The sequence below is a fragment of the Zingiber officinale genome, chromosome 3B, assembly GCF_018446385.1.
Source record: "Zingiber officinale cultivar Zhangliang chromosome 3B, Zo_v1.1, whole genome shotgun sequence".
Classification (NCBI taxonomy): domain Eukaryota; kingdom Viridiplantae; phylum Streptophyta; class Magnoliopsida; order Zingiberales; family Zingiberaceae; genus Zingiber; species Zingiber officinale.
Genome location: NC_055991.1, coordinates 31327180 through 31344571, shown reverse-complemented (window position 1 = coordinate 31344571; position 17392 = coordinate 31327180). Strand labels below are relative to the sequence as shown.

The window sequence follows — 17392 nt, the reverse complement described above, 5'->3', positions numbered from 1 at the left end:
TTCTACACTAAATTTTTTTTAGTTAAAAGTTTTCAGCGAGAAAATTAAACGTTAAAATTTCTTTATGAGGCTTTGTTTAAGGAAGTGGTTGTCGCTCCAATAACCAAGAAGACCTAGTGTCTCGTCACGACCTGGAAGTCAAAATATTGAAATAAAATGTTTAATTAACTTTCTGGTATAGCATTAAAATTAGAATTAGATAATGTTTTAAAAAGTTTTTCAAACATTTTTAACAAAAAAAATTTTATACTTAGAAAAATGTTTCTAATTTTCTTTAGAAAACTTCTACTTGAATATTATGACCCCATTTTTTTTGCTGTGATCAAAGAGGGAGAAATAGGAACAAGTTTAGGGAGAGTTAAAAATTAAAAGTTTAGGGAGAGTTAAAAATTTCTTTTTCTTAGTGTTGCAAATTCTATTATTGCAATCTTCATGCTTAAACTGTTAGTTTAGTCATTTCTATAAATTACTGTTTGTCTATTTTTTTTCCCTAACTTGAACTTGGGTTGATGCACATCAAAAAGGGGGAGATTGTTGGACCCCATAGTTGTTTTGATGTGATCAACCAAGTTAGGTTAGATACTATTTGTTATTTGATCTATGTGTCTAAGTGTGCAGGAGCGCAGGAAGTCGAGCGGAAGACGCAACTAATAAGAAGGGCGGCACGGGAAAGGAGCTGACGGGCTCGGTGCGTTCGAAGGACGAAAGAGCTGCGGAAGAGTACACCGGTGGACGAGAAGAATGTGCGTGGCGTTCGAGGGACGAGAAGTCGGGACGAAAGCCTGCTCGAGGAGAAGGTCGAAAATTGAGTTTGGGTGAGCCATATTTCGGTTAGCCGCAAACACCCAAGCAATCGGAGCTTCGGAAGAAGAAAATGAGTCAAAAGGAGCTGAAAAAGCTAACTGGAGGCGCCTTCAACGAAGTGCTGAAGGCGCCTGCGTTGACTGCAGTCTTGGAGGCGCCTCCATTACCTTGAAAGCGCTTTAACCTTGTCCGAGGCGCCTCAAGGGCATTGAAGGTGCCTCAGACCCAGTCTAGATGGTTGTTTGTGAAGCAGATAAGGTTTTATCCGGTCAAATCCATTGGAGGCGCCCTCAACCCTCTTGGAGGCGCTTTCAAGACCCGAGATAGAATTTCCATGAGCTATATAAAGGCTCTTGGAGCTAGGAATAAATGAATCAACTCTATATTAAGTTTCTAGTAACTTCTGAGCGTTCTTAGTGTGTAAAAAAGGCTTCTCCGCCTACAGTGAATGAGACATTCTAGTGGAGTTGTTCGACTGTCTTGGATTAACAACCCCCTGAGTTGTAAACAAGTTAAATTTCCCGTCTCGCTTTTGTTACTGCTGTTTTACATTTTATTGTTGCTATTAATTTTTGAGTTGAAAAGTCTTGAGGAGGGTATTATTTATTTGCAGGCAATTCACCCCTCTCCTCTTGCCGGCCCCGCTGCACCAATAGATGGCAATGGGGCAGGGTGGAGACAAATTTGTCATCCCCATCCCTGCCTCCGAATTTCATCTCCGCTCCCATCCCCATAATTTCGGATTCGGGGAATCTCCAAACCCGAATCATCGGGGATCAAATCCCCATCCTCAGCCACATCCCCGCTTTCATCCCCAAATTAATTTAATATTATTATTTTACTATTAATATTAATATTAATATCAGTATTAATAATAATTTTATTATTAATATTTCAAAAAAAATTAATATTAATATAATTATTATTATTTTTAAAAATAATAATAATAATATTATTATTATTATTATTTTCGGGGCGGGTTCAGGGATGAGGACAATATCCCCATACCCGAATCCGTCCCATCCCCGAAAAAAATCTCCAAACCCGTCCCCATCTCCAAATAAATCGAGCACCCCGCCCCCATTTCGATTTTTCCCCGTCGAGCCCCGAACCCGCGAGGAAAATTGTCATCTCTATGGACATGGCAAAGGTAAGGCATTATAATCTGTAAGCTTATTTTCATGCTCCTTCAAGTAGCCTAAAGTTTTGATTCAAACTTCAACATTCATTGCGAAGTTGCGTTTCTTTTATTGATCATAGATTGTCGAATAATTGTTACAAGTTGTTCTCGTTTCTGGGTTGGTATCATTGAGATAGTAATTGTCATTTTACTAGGGTCTTAAAACTAAAGCACATACACTGCACTGGTTTTGTTCTTGAGATCATAAAATCAGTGTCAGAGTTAGATTTTTAGTAGACAAATATTATTGTATTTCGTGAGTTTAGTTCTATTATTCTTTATTGATTGCTTTGGAAGTGTCTATCATTTTGCTATCTTTTTATGCAAAAGATTATTTGTTATCATGGCATTGCATAGCCTACCAAAGCAGTTGGAATACTGATTCTTGTTATTGTTACTACTATTGGCCTCTAAAGAACTTAACTTGAACAACATCAGCCATTTGTTACTAACCCAATCAATATAGTAGAATCATTTAACCAATAAAAAAATGATAATTTCAATTAATTTCATTGACTATTCCTGGGTGATCGGTCCGATTCTACGGAAGTTTCCTATCGGCCATCAAGATAAAAATCATTTAACCAATGATTGTATATTAGGTTTTTATTGGGTTGTTATATGGAATAGTTACATTTTATGGATTTAGCCTATAGAAAGTCATCAAAATAATAATGAGACAACTGAAACATACTTAGTTTATTGAGGCACTGAGCAATAAAGTGGGTATTCAGATATTGTCACACCTCAAGATATTTTCTTTAATTTTCTTTTGTTGTTAATTAATATTGTAACATAATAATTATGAGTTTAATTTGTTACGCGATAATCCCAACCATTCCATTTTCCTAAAACTAATGCTCTAATTGATATTAACCTTTTCTAAAAAAAAAATGGTATTATAAGAAAATTTGAATTGTTTATTGGTGTACAAATCTCTTATAGTGTTGTGCTATGCTACGGATTTAGTTGTTATGTGAGAAGGTTATCATAATTTTTGTAGAAGTTAGAATATACTGGCTGTGGCGGAGACATCGGGAACACGTGGCAGGTCCAGGACTTGGTCACTTTGAATCAATCAGATTCAATCAAGTCATGGCGGAACTTGGGTCGAGTCTGCCGACTTATGACCGAACTCAGGTTAAGTCGGTGGATTCATCATTCATGGCCGAGCTCGATCCAAATCAGCCCAAGTCAAATCCAAATTAAGTCCAACCAATCGAAGCTCAGATGCTATGTGACGGTTACAATAGCACAAAAGGACAGGTAGTTACAATAGCAATGGTTATAGAAAGGTCGTGCCCTTTGGTAAAGACTAAAGAGGCAGAGGAAAGAGATATATCTCTTGGGGTTCTGGTCATCTTTTCGCTCGCCCCCCTATAGAATATAATATAATAGTGACAACATTTGATATTGATATATAACCTACTGTCATTTATCTCCTCCATACTTTGACTCTCGCCAAGGTACGTCTGGACTTTCCTTTTAACTCCTTTTTCAGTCCTTTCACTCTTTCAGATGTTTTCGTCAAAGATTTTCACCAGAGTTCTTTATTAATCTAGGTCAGTTCGAATTCAGATCGAATTGGAAAAAAAAAATTATGTCATCCGAATCTAAATTTAATTTGAAATCCTTAAATCCAAATCTGAACATAATCAATCTAAACCTGACCTGACCTGAATAACCAAACTCAATTCAAAATGAGATATTTTTTTTAACTATTTTTTTATAATTCTTCATTTTTATCTAAATATTTATCATTATCATATTAATATTTATATTGTTATACATAAAATTAACTTAATTTTTAAAATAAAATTTAATTCAACTTAAAAAATAGTCACTAAGTGATTAAACTCTAAATTTAGGTTAAATCGGTCAACCCGAATCTGATCCAACCTGATCCGAAAATTTTTAATTCAAAATCTCTCTATTTCGAACTCGACTTGAACTTAAAAATTTTCAATCCGAACCTGATTTTTTTAAATCGGATCGAATTATCAGGTCAGATTTATTTTTGACACCCCTATTATTCGGACGATTTGAAAAATACCAAATTTAATAGAAGTCAACTCGATAGAAATCGACTCGACAAAAATCGATCCTACAAATGCCAGATCCGATAAAAGCCAATCTGACAATGGCTGACTCAAAGCACATCCGACCTATTGAAATAGCTCGATTGGATCAATACTCATACTAAAATGATTGTCTTATATCGCACAAGAAATTACGCAAAATTACTCCATAAAATTTCTATTAATGATAGAATAGAGGACATTGTCATGTATAAAAAATATCTTTATGGTAGAGTTAGGCCTTGAGTTTGGTGCAAAAATATCCATAGGTGAAAAAGGCTCATGAATTTGCATTCACAAGCAGAGGATTCATTCGGTGTCGGAACGGCCTTATAGGAATCGAAGACTATGGTAAAAATTGAAAATATGGATTATTAAGATTCGGATCGGATCGTTTTTCTTTCCACATCTAACCCTACGACCGGTTCATCATCTCGTTCAAAGGCTTAAAAGTTAAACCCCACGCTAATTCGTTTGTTTCCTCTTACCAACCTGGACGTCGGCGAACCAGACCGGGCCGACGGAGAAAAACGAGAGAGCGAACGACCCACGCCTTGCCTCATCGCCTCCCTCACGAACACCGAAACGCCACAAGGAAACCCAGGGAGGACGGGCGTTTCCATTTTTATTCGATCGAGATAGAGAGAGAGGAGAGAGAGAGAGAGATCTAATCCTAGGAAGCCAGCGATCGTCCGGTTTATCTCCGGATAAGTCGCACAATTCGCCTCCGCCGCCGGGGTGAAGCCCAATCGAATCGATCGCCACTTTGTGGAATCGCTCTCACATGCAGTGAGATTTCTGTTTCATTCTCATCGATCTTAATGCTCCATTAGGGTTTCGACTTCGCCATAATTCTGCCTTTGATCTCGGAGAGGTGCAATTTTCCTTTTTGTGTGTGGGTGGGTGGGTTTCCTCGCGCCTACACACCCTTTTTGTCGCTATTTTCTTCGTTGTGTTAGGGTTCCCTTGCTTGATTCACGGTGGTATCTGTTTAGGATTTTTTTTTTTTTCCTCTTCTCGTTTTGGTTGGTTTTCTGGGGCATTGTGGCTTTCCTCCCATGGATCTTTGAGGCTTGAACTCCTGGTTCTCTCTAGAAAGTGCTTCCCTGGAGGGAATTCTGTATGCGGGTTTAAAGGATTTGGTAGACTCATTTTCGTGATGGTCCTCATTTAGTGCCCGTGGCAATGGCGTATTGAGAAGCTTCGCAATTCATTCTGATAGTCGCTTTGATCTTCTGGAGACATGTTTAATACAGGAAATAGATTCATTATGAGTTTGTTATAGATTGTTCATAGGTAGAGGGTATCAATTGTCTATAGATAATGGTCTGTGCTGCAAATGGAGAGAAGTGAGCCTGCATTGGTTCCTCAATGGTATAAGTTAGCAAATGGGAGCAGTTCAAACAAGACCCTGCGGACAAGCACTTCCAAACGTTCTGGTACTTCTTATTCTGTGTTCTTTCTGATTCATACTGTGTTTCTTGTTGTTTCTTTCTGGTGCTGACACGACAAATTTTTATGGTAATCCTCCTTGACTCCTGCAGATGAAAATGGTGTGGAGTTTGGCTCAAGGGATAAATTACTCAGAGACCAAGACAGGAATTTGAGGAGGAGTTTAAGTTCTAACAGTTCTGTTGATTGTGATAGAAGTAGCTTTGGTAAATCACCGGCTTACAGCAGTTTCCGAAGGTCTTGTGACAAAAAACAGAAGAATTTTGATTACCATGATCGAGAAAATAGATCATATTTGGTTCACGGTGGCTTTGACTATCATGATTCATCTGTAGGAGTTAGAGCTAAAAATGATGCCACGAGAAGTTCCCATTCTATGGTCACAGGAAGGCAATTTGACTCCTGGCCAAAAAGACTTGGAAGTAGTTGGAATAATCCTGCCCCTCCCAGGGAATGTGTGGTTGGAAGCACTGGCAAAAGCATTGACGACTTTCCATCCCTTCAAACTAAAATGAGGCAAAGCTTTTCGGATGCAGATGATGCATTATCTCTTGGTCCTAAGACTGCTGTCGAAAGTCTTCGAGTTGCTGCTCCTGTCATAATTGGAACTTCAGCTTTGGCAGAAGTTCCTGTAAAAGTTGAAACTAATGGAAGTTTGGTATCTTCTGTAACTGGAAGCACTATGGCACGGACATTAGCACATACTCCAACACCAGTTGGTAACACTCTTCAGGTAATTTAAAACGCATTAGCTGTTACCACTTGTCAATTGTTTTAGCATAGAATGTTATTACCATTAGCATGTTTTACAGTCATCTGTTGACACTCAGAGGATTGAAGAACTAACTATAAAAAAATGCAAGCAGCTGATACCAATGACACATACACTGCCTAAATCCTTGGTAAATAACTTCCTAACTTCTGCCTCCTTGTGAAATATTTAGTTTCATGTTTGTGGAATTTATGGGATTTTTGCCCTCATTACTTATTGATCTTTGTTCTTTTTTATTGATCTTAGCCATATTCTGTCAGAATTGCTAAATCATTCTTTCATGTATTGCAAACAATTATGTGTATAGGGGACATTTTGTTCATGGAATGATTGAGCAATAACACTTCTAGGATGTGATCCCTTGTTATATAAGGAGTATCAATGTGAGATTAACATGTTTGGTTAACGATAAATTGACAGGAATATCAAATTTTATGTCTGGTGATAGGTGTATCTCTTAATTTCCAGTAGTACCCTTCATTGCACATTCTTAAATTTACTATATTCAATATTTATCTATTTGATTCTTGATTCATATTCTATCACACATTGATCTATTAATAAAATAAAGTTAATAATGAAATATTAGATAAGCCTGGCTTTTGATTTTAATCATATTAGTATATTATCTGCATTACATAGATATTTTTAAAATAATATATAATAATCATCGTTTTTATTTTTTACTATTACATTTTTTAATACTAATAATTGTTCACATCTCATTGTTCTTCTTCTATCTTGGCTGAGTAAATGATTTTTTGGTGCTCTTTCTGTTCTTCCAGCATTTCCATTCTCATATTTATCTTATGTTTTCAGAGTTTTAATGTATCAGAAAAGACAAAAATGATAAATGCAAAAGGTGGCGCTGGGGATTTTTCTTTTACTAAGGTTGGCCAACAGATGAACCTTCCTGGTAGGCCACCAGCTAGATCTGATACTGCAAAGACACTTCAAGTGGGAAATTTTCAAGTTCTTTTTCGAGAGAAGAATAGCATCTTGCCTGCTGCCAAAGATGGTTCCAGTGTTAGCAAAATTATTAACCATGCTGGCCTTGTTCCATCTGCTGCAGTTCCTTCTACAAAGAACCAAGCTGACCTAAAACTAAGAGTTGATGAAAAAAATGGTGCTTTAACACGTGTCTCCGCTGGGGAAAGAAAACTCCTTTCTCGCGCACAAAATCGAAATGATTTCTTCAATTTGTTAAGGAAGAAATCATTAACTACTTCAAGCTCGATTCTGGAATCAGGATCCATTGAAGCAATAGAGAATCTGCATAGCAGTACCCTTGACAATGTACAAAAGAATGGCCACCAAGGTCTGGATTGTTCAGCAGAAAATGGAAGCTTTACAAATGAAGGTTGCTTATCTACTGATGAGACTGATAGGCTCTATGCTGACAATGAAAAAACTAAGTCATTTCTAGATGGAGGCATAGACCCAGAAGAAGAAGCCTTCTTGCAATCTCTGGGTTGGGATAAAAATGCAGGGGAGGAAGCTTTGACGCAAGAAGAAATTGATTCTTTCCTTAACAAGGTACGTGTAACTTGTTTTTTTTTATGAGCTCGTATCCTTATCTTTATATTGCTCCATGATTCCATTCCCTTTCGCAGTACGAGTCCCAGCGACGACTGAAGATTTCCATCAGCTAGATTTCCACCTGGAATTCGGTCGTTGATTAGCTGGTGGTGAGGAGGATTTGTGTTCAATTTTTTCCTTCAAGCTCTCAGAATGATTTAGAGAATTTGGACTAATCTTCTATCTGAGGTCTTATGGCATGCTCCTCGTCTCTCCTGGAATGAAACCAGCAGTGAAATGGTAAAAGTTGGAGTGGTAGATTTAAGTGATAAAGGGTGTCTTTTTGGCTTTAGAATTGATTTTTTTTGTTCTTATAATTTCTTTTGGTTTATTGCAAGAATAGTTCCCAGTAGGCTTTGTTCATGCAGATGAAGAATCTTGGTTTTTGAAATGGAATGAACAATGAATTAAATAATTATCCATGAAGAATGGAAGGGAAAAAAGAGAGTACGTAAGGCACTTCATTGTCGGCTTCACAGAGTTAGAAAATATTTTATCTTGGTTCGTTTACAAGAATTTATTAATGTATTAACAGCAATTTTTAAATGTCTAAACTTTTTCGGGCAAAATTTAAGTAGGTTTCCCCTTTTTTTCTAAATCATGAAACGGCCATCCCATTTTATTTCCTTTTTAATCAAAAAGACATCTTATTTCACGATGCCCATTTTATATTCTTTTTAATCAAAAAGACATCTTATTTCACTATTCAACCTGTATAATTACTCAATTTGTCCGTGTACATTGTAATAGTTATAAAATTACAGTTGTTATATATGTGATAGTAATTATGAATTTATAGCGGTTATGATTGATGACTCTACGTCTGTATATGATTGATTCTGTTCAGTTTTATCACTTTTATTTTGTGGAATTTTGCTAATGCTGAGTTTATTTGAATGTAAATATATTTAAAAAATCTTACTTTGATTTACATGCCCAATTTATAATATGGATTTAAGTATGTTTATCTATTATTATAAAATAATAGTTGCTACAACTATGTAGTACTATACAATTATAGCTATTATAATTATATAATAGATATAATTTTGTAATAGTTACAACATTCTCGATTCACGATTTAGATATAAAAGGGAAATAATGGTGAAAATAATAGTAAAGGACAAATCTATAATTTAAAAAAAAAAACAGCCCTTTTTACTCTTTCACAATCTAGAAATTCAATCTCATTGTTTTTTGAGAAAAATTGAAGAGTTCAAAATAAATGTTATTCATATTGCTAGGGTCAATAATTTAAAATTGGCCTAGATAAACAAACTTTTGCAAAAGAAATGATAGGTGTTAAACAGGTTACAGATCTTCCATTACCCAAGCTTGGAATTTCCATTTGTATTAACATTAGAGTAAGCAAAATAAACATATTATTTTTAACAAAGATATGTTAAGCGCATTATCAAGTCACCAATTAGAATAAGGATCGACCAGCCTTTGAAAATCAAATCCACCGGCAAGGCGAAATGTTTGATAGCTAACACTTAAGCTTCATTTTGACAGTTCATAAAAAAACTAGTGAAGATACTTCTATAAATTGAGGTAATGCCCCTCTTAAACTATGAGAATTTGAGTAGAGAGCACATCATAGAAGCTTAAAGATGCTATGCTTTTCAGCTCTTGTGAAGCCTTTCCTTCATCCTCTCAACTGCCGCCCTCAGCGTCTCCTCATCCTTGCAGAAGGTGAATCTGACTAAATTCTTTCCTTCCTCAGGGTTGAGATAGAATACACTGGTTGGAATCGCTACCACACCAACTTCCTTAATTAGGTACTCGCAAAAGTCGATGTCATTTTCACACCCAAAAGGCGTGTGATCTACCATAACAAAGTAGGTTCCACTTGATGGATACACTATGAAACCTGCAGCTTTTAGTCCCTCCACTAGTATAGCTTTCTTTGCCAAGTAGTCCCTCTTCAACTCCTCGTAGTAGGTATCAGGTGCCCTCAGAGCTACTGAAGCAGCCCATTGCATCGGTGTCGAAGTGGAAAATGTTAGAAATGAGTGTGCTTGCCTCAAGCCCCATGTCAAATGTGGCGGTGCTATAGCCCATCCAATTTTCCATCCTGTCAAGGAGAATGTCTTCCCTAGAGAGTTCATAGTCACAGTCCTTTCATACATACCAGGAAGGGAAGCTATCGAGATATGCTCAGCTTCAAATGCTAATTTATCATAAACCTCATCAGCAAACACTAAAACATCGTTTTCTATGCAGAGAGAGGCAATCTGTTCTAGTTCTGCTCTGGTGAACATTTTTCCAGTTGGATTATGAGGTGTGTTTATCAGTATTGCACGTGTGTTCTTTGAGACTGCAGACTTGAGCTCATCAACTGAGACTGCGAAATCAGGAGGGCGAAGAGTGATAGCCTTTATTTTAGCATCAGCCATAGAAAGAGTTGCTTCATAGGAATCGTAAAATGGGGCAAAGAGAATCACTTCATCGCCAGGATTGATCAAACCTAACATGGCCGCAGCAATTGCTTCAGTGCACCCAGATGTCACGGTCACTTCCTTCTCAGGATCTATATGTAGACCAGTGTCCTTGTGGAATCTGTCCACGATGGCGGAATTAAGATCAGGTACACCACAACCCCTTGCATATTGATTCTTCCCATCCCTTATAGCTTGAATGGCAGCTTCCTTGACAAAATCCGGCCCGTCAAAATTTGGGAAACCCTGGCCTAAGTTGATGGCTCCATGTTTAACCGCAAGCATGCTCATCTGAGTGAAGATAGTTGTCTTAAACTTATCCAAACGCTTGGCCACCTACAGTAAGATCCATTGTGGTTATGTTAGCATTCAGAATTTGAGGCAAACATTGTATATCTGATTTGCAATTAAGAGCAAACAAGCAAATATAATTTATCTCATACTCAACTACAAAGTGGGGAAAAATAGTAAACATATGAAGTTTAATATAACCAAAATTTGGATTTCAGGTCATGCCTGTAGGGATCTAGTGCACTAAATACGCGATAAGCGCAGCGAAAATTTTACTAGATCCTCTCCAGAAGATCCATGCGAAGAAAAAACTATCATATACTAAGTTTGATTAGAGGGTTATACCTTTGGTGCGTGCACTCGATCTCCCGACAGAATCTCAATACGATCACGTGTCCGTGCCTCTACCGTATCCATACGAGCAAGCTTTTGTTTGTCTCACAAACTCACAAAGTGGAGAGGGAAACTAAGGTTGTGCTAGTAGACAAGAGAGGTGGTTCGGCCAAGATAAGGAAGAAGAAGAGGAGGAATCTCAATAGACACAACAAGTTTTCATCTTATGAAAATTCCATTCATAAATCATATTTATATCCATCTAATGATACCAAGGGGTTTTGCCCTTTGGTCTTCCTCTCTTCAATCTAATGGTTTAAAATTAGTCATTCAATCCAATAGTTCAAAATTGACCATTCATCTTCCTTGATGAACTCGAATTCACTCAATGAGTCTAACTCATTGAACCTTATCAATCCAATTGACTCCATGAACATCAATCCAAATTGACTCTATGAATCTAATTCGAATTACACTCAATCCAATAATTAGATCCAATTGAGTCTAACTCAATGAGTCTAATTCGGATTAGATTTAATCCAATAATCCATCATATGAACCCATCTCCAAATCAACTAGTTCTTTGCGTGTGACCCAATAAGTTCTCGTAACGTTGGCAATGTATCCAAATCAATATTTAGATACATAAACAATAAGTGGTATCTAACAAGGCATCATTGCTATCCAAGTGGCGAGAATGTCGAGATCCGACATGATCTTTCCGTATCTATTATCTTGCATGACTTGATCCTTCTATCCTTGATATCTAAATTGATCAATGAGGCATAGACCGTGTCATCCTCTTATCAATCTTTGTGTTTCTTGATCTCTAGGTAAACACACTCAAAACAAATAAGTTCAATATCTCATATTGACTCATTTGAGCATGGTCATGCATTTTGTGTCCTACTAATCAAGGGGCTCACAGATATCACTTCTGTCATATGGAAGCGATAGATCTCATCTACATCACTCACATCCTTCCGCATAACTCATTGCATATCCAGTGATCGACTTTATAGTCCACCCTATTACAGGTGACGATATCAAAGTACACAACTCCTTATATAGGGAATCTTAGTAACTTCAGGTCTAAAGACTATTCATACCAATAGTCACATGAGAATGTTTATGACATTCATATAACGATCCATGAAACATTCTCATGATGGGTCATACAGTATATATTCTCTAATATATACCTATGTGTCAACCTGATATCTCATATCCATGACTTGTGAGATTAAGTCATCCGTTGACCTACATGCTAGTCTTAGCGCATAATATCGTCCTTATATATTAATGCTTGACTAGGAATAGTTAAGAGTAGTGTTCTATGTATATCTATAATATCTCACTATTAATTCAACCAATTGATATGCTGTCGATTAGAACCTTCTGCTCTAGGATATTATTATACTTATTCATTCAACACTGAATTGAAATAAATATAATAACCAACTTTCTCTTTTATTAATAATGAAATATGATACAAAAGGAGCCCTTTTCAATCATCTCTTAATTGGTACTAGAGCTAATACTAACAATGCCAGTGAGACTCACCAACGTCCATTATCATTTATGAACTACATCTTCCAAGTATCAATTACAAGTATTGATATTTTAAAAGACATCTTGGTGTACAAGAGAGTAGGGAAAACATCTTTTAGATCTCTGTATAATCTACATCCTAGGAAAGAATTGCCTCTGCCTATACAAATCTAAAAATGTTACCTTTCGACGAAACATGCAAGGGACATATCCCTTCAATTAAAGAAATTGTTATTGACACTTCCAAGATCCAGATAGTGTTGCCACAACAAGCCATCCCAACCTGCTTGGGGGATTCAAACATTGGTAGGTTGTTACTGAAGTTCATCGAGGACCATGGTAACATCAAGCGCTCTTAAAATTGATGTTGCATTCAAACCATTCACATGGAAACCCAAAGCTGCTCATGCCTTTAACCTATTCAAGGAGCCTTAACTGCTCACAAATCTTCATAGATGACTCAAATTCTAGCGTGAAGTTGTCCTCAGTCAAAGGCTTTAACCGAGCTAATAGGCAACCTACCCCAACCTAGCTACACAAATCATTTCTAATGATATTGTTCAAAAGCAAAAGCTCAAGATTCCACATCACTTGTAATGTCTCACAACTTTCATGCCTCAAGTCTTCAACATTTTCTTTTTATCGTCCTCGTGTTCACCTCGTGTGATGCCCTCAACCCCTCAGATATACCAAGTTCTACATGATTGCTTCACATGTTGTCCTTCTTTGCCCACCTTCTGGGTTCACCATGGAACACCTCATGCCAAGACTCTAATACCTCGAATGCACTAAGCCCTCCAAGCTTGCTTCATGTGCCATCATACTCCCCTTGGCTTCAAAATCCAAATCCTTGTCAAACCTTCAAGCCATTGAACTAACAACCATCCAATTCAACTATGTGAGTCACCAAGCTCTTATGTGCCCTATTCTAAATTCTTCACACTTGATGCAAACACCAGAAACATAGGCCAACCCTCACTTATATACTTTTCTAAACACACCAAAACAACCCGATCGAAATTAACGTCTTGAGAGCATCATTGCACCAATATACCACACATATAAAGTGAATTTGACCAAATAAAATATGCAACGTTTGTGCGAACACATTGAGCATGAAGTGAAATTTCTATTATTCATTTAGCCTTTATCAAAGGTGCCTCAAAGATTTTTTTTTTTCCCCAATTTTAGAGTTCTTGTAAAAGAGGGATGACTACATTTTCACTCACAATGAAGCAAATGCTATGGAATTGAAAATTTAACACTGCACCAATCCATAAACTTGAGAGATGAACGAGAAGGTAAGGACAATTAACTCTAGTTGATGTCAGGGATGATGCCACATGTCATGAATTCAATGATAACCTCCAAAGAAAATGCAAAGGTGTGGAACCCGAACCAAGCCTTAGGAAGAGTTTTTGAGATGACAAGAAGATGAGGATGGTGAAAGTGCAGAATGGATGGACTTGGATAACAAGGAAAAGTCCAATGCGACTTTACATAATCAGCTAAAATGGTGGCAATTGCCTCAGATTAGTGTACTCTAACCATTCAAGAGGAACAAGTGTGATATCATAAAACTTAGAAAGTTCAAAATGAACCCATAAAACAAGTACAAATCTTCCTGCATGTGTGAGTTTAGAGAGCATATGTCCATATACAGAATGCCAAATTCATAATTGTGTTGAATATTCTCTAAGACTATAAATTAAGAACAACACTCTGTACAAGTATAGGCATTGAACATCAGTTTGCAATTGGTCAACATGTGTTGTTGACAATTTTCATTTAATATTCATCTAATAGGAAAATACAAAAGCTCATCCTGTGAGAAAAAAAGTCTCTTCCAATTGTGAATGGAAACTGGAATACCTTCCTCAACCTTAAACTAATTTCGCAAAATGTTGTAACAAGCCATTGAGAAGCAGATTCAAAAAGAAAACACCTAAGAGTCATGGACTTGCTATGATTCTAAGGAAGAAGTACTTAGCTTGAAAAACAATCCTATATCATCTGAGTCAAGTCAGAGCTACTACACCCCCTCCCTCTTGATGTTGAGCAGTTTGGTGCAGGTGATAAAATTGGTCTGTCTTTAAAGTTGAGTGGCATGAAGGTGAAATCGCTATAGTCAGTTTGGTTGATAATTGGAGATATGGTGAGGTAAATCAAACTGTGATGTAAGATTTGAGCATAGGCCAAGCTGTGCCATAAGGCCTGAGTAGTGCCCAAACTGCATATAAGGTTTTTGAACTGCTAAAAGTACAAAAAAGAAAAGTGATCTTTGTGAACCAGAATACAAAATAGTGGGCATAGAGATAGATCGAATGACAATGACGTACGAAAAGTATGTCATTGTACTATGAGTTCCCAAAAAGCCAATGAAGCTACAGTCTGGTTGATAATTGGAGATATGGTGAGATAAATCAAACTGTGCTGTAAGATTTGAGCATAGGCCAAGCTGTGCCATAAGGCCTGAGTAGTGCCCAAACTGCATATAAGGTTTTTGAACTGCTAAAAGTACAGAAAAGAAAAGTGATCTTTGTGAACCAGAATACAAAATAGCAGCATAGAGATAGATCGAATGACAATGAAGTATTGTAGGAAGAGCATATGAAGCAGTGAGATGTTGACTTCACATGATGTTCACCTCACTAAACTCACCACTGTATGAAAAAATGAGCAAGTTAAACACTCCGCTAAATTTTTCACTAATGAGAACACAACATGTCTTAAAGAAGGGTAAAAACTTGGGAATTGCCAGCCAGCAATACAATTGGCAAACAATTAGCTCAATGAATAACATGCATAGGTCCTGAATGCTACCATAAAAGGCATTCACCCTGAGCAATGCTCACCGATAACTAGGTAAACCTGCAACCTTGTGCAGATTTTATAGTAAGTCAGACCTAATTTAGCACTTGGCCATAGCTCTTTCAAAGAATCCAAACTTGGACAGTCTAAGACCCTGTACCTATGTGGCTTAATCTCCTCAAATCTCTAGGTACCTGGCTCAACTGATATAATAATGGCCATTTCACCTCAGATACTTCACCCTAATTGATCCAATTAACCAGTGTGACAGAATTTGTTTATTGTTCATCCTTCCTCATTCACCTCAAATCTCAGGCACAAGTTACCCAATTCATCAACAGTTCAACTTTGAATGAGTGCCACAATTGAGCTTGCAAGCTGAAAGTACTAGCTGGCTAGGACAGACATCTACACTGAATTTGAACATATCAAGGATCATAAGATAGATCGCTACCAGATCTAGTACAGAGTGATTTTTTTGTTAGACAAGATGGCATTCACAAAATGTCAAAGAGGAAACTATAACTCTTGATTTATTATTCAGCATATTCAAGTTCCATGAGCATCAAACATATGCACAATGATGGCCGGGAAAAGAATAAACTTGATATTGGAATATTGTGTGTGGTGACAAGGAAAGATAATGTGGAATATCTTGAGGCCTGAGGTCAATCTGTAATGTGAAGATTAGATGTTTAGAAAATCCTGTTAGAATTTCACTATTGAAAAGGCCTCATCTTTCACTTTTCACATTTTTGACAAAAAAAAACACTGGTCACTAGAGGGGAAGGAGAAACAATGTAAGAAACGATTCAGCTATCAAGAAGTTTATTAATCAATTATGATAAACCATTCAACTACGAAGTCCATTGTCCGAAGCCTACAGTCCTGACTATGAGTGTAGGTCTAAGGGTACTGGCCTGGAGGCGTATTCAAACACGTTCCAATATATTAAGTAGAAAATAATGAGTCTTTTTCGCTTCACCCGGTTGGAGTGATGACACTAGCACGCGTGAATAGGATGGATGGAGTAGTAAAGACGGCGTCGTTCTCTACGTTCATATGCCCAATATGCTAGTCGCAAAATCTCATCGCAGAGCATCAAAATTGCAACCCAAATTTTGTTTCGGCGAGGAATAAAACTCAAAAAGGCAGTGCCATAGACATTTCCACCCAGATCCGGCAGCAATCCGAACATCAACCCGGAAACACGGTCGATTCAGGATGCCCCAGCCATAAATGAAGAAAAGGCTCGATCAACCTGTCTAAATCTAAAGCCGGGAACACAATTAACCTAATTTAGTATTCAATCATACCAGAACAGGCGGAGGCTGCTGCGGCTCCTTCGCCTCGGAGGCTGTGGAAACGGCGGCCATGCGAGCAGCAGAAGGATAGGAAAATCGTCGAGTGGCGGAGCGGCAAAAGCAGAAGGAACTCAGCATCTCGTGATTCGGAGACGGGGGAGGAGTTAAATAGGCGGGGGAGTCACGGCGCAAACGTGGCATCGAGCGGGCGCGCCCGGCCCAACCCTCGGACCCGGCTGCCGCCGCCTCCACCAAACCAACATGAAACACGGATATGCGGTGGGGTTCGGTGAAGGACACGTGGTTGACCTTCTTCTCCAACGCGTCACGTGAGGAGATCACCACACGTGTGCTTCATCCAATCGCTTTGCCATGTTCTCGCTTAAGCTGAATCAACACCTGATCCGAACAAAGGCATCAAGAATCGGAACGAGTTCCACGCACGCAGGTCCATTGGATCTGGACAACGAGCTGGATATTTCAAACTAATCCGGCCCGAGTTGACTTGTAACCCGATCCGTTGCGTAGTCGACTAGGATTCCATATCGAAAATAATCTTTTATTTAAAAGATATTAACCAAACAAAAATATCAACATGATTTGCCTTCCAATAAAAGGAATAAATAATAAAAAAGTAAAAATAAACTTAGAAAAAATTAATAAACACATTTGAAAATATTTTTTATTATTATTTTATTTCTTAATTTATTGCTTAATAAAGAATCAAATTAAGGTTATGTCCAACTTGTCAAAGACTCAACATTAATTATTTAAAAATAATAATTACTTTTAATATG

At 37.5% G+C, this 17392-nt stretch overlaps 2 protein-coding genes across 2 annotated transcripts; one reads left to right on the top strand and one right to left on the bottom strand.

Moving 5' to 3' along the window:
- Positions 1-4534: 4534 nt before the first annotated feature.
- On the top strand, positions 4535-8676 carry LOC122056319. Its single transcript, XM_042618228.1, has 5 exons — positions 4535-5501; positions 5607-6247; positions 6327-6416; positions 7106-7822; positions 7900-8676. Exons 1-5 carry the CDS (start codon positions 5402-5404, stop codon positions 7936-7938), a joined length of 1587 nt encoding a protein of 528 aa, XP_042474162.1. The 5' UTR covers positions 4535-5401; the 3' UTR covers positions 7939-8676.
- Positions 8677-9290: 614 nt separating this feature from the next.
- Positions 9291-16808, bottom strand: LOC122056318 (probable N-succinyldiaminopimelate aminotransferase DapC). The gene is made up of 2 exons (XM_042618227.1): positions 16608-16808; positions 9291-10641 (listed from the first exon to the last, which is right to left on the bottom strand). Exons 1-2 carry the CDS (start codon positions 16794-16796, stop codon positions 9490-9492), a joined length of 1341 nt encoding a protein of 446 aa, XP_042474161.1. The 5' UTR covers positions 16797-16808; the 3' UTR covers positions 9291-9489.
- Positions 16809-17392: the final 584 nt, after the last annotated feature.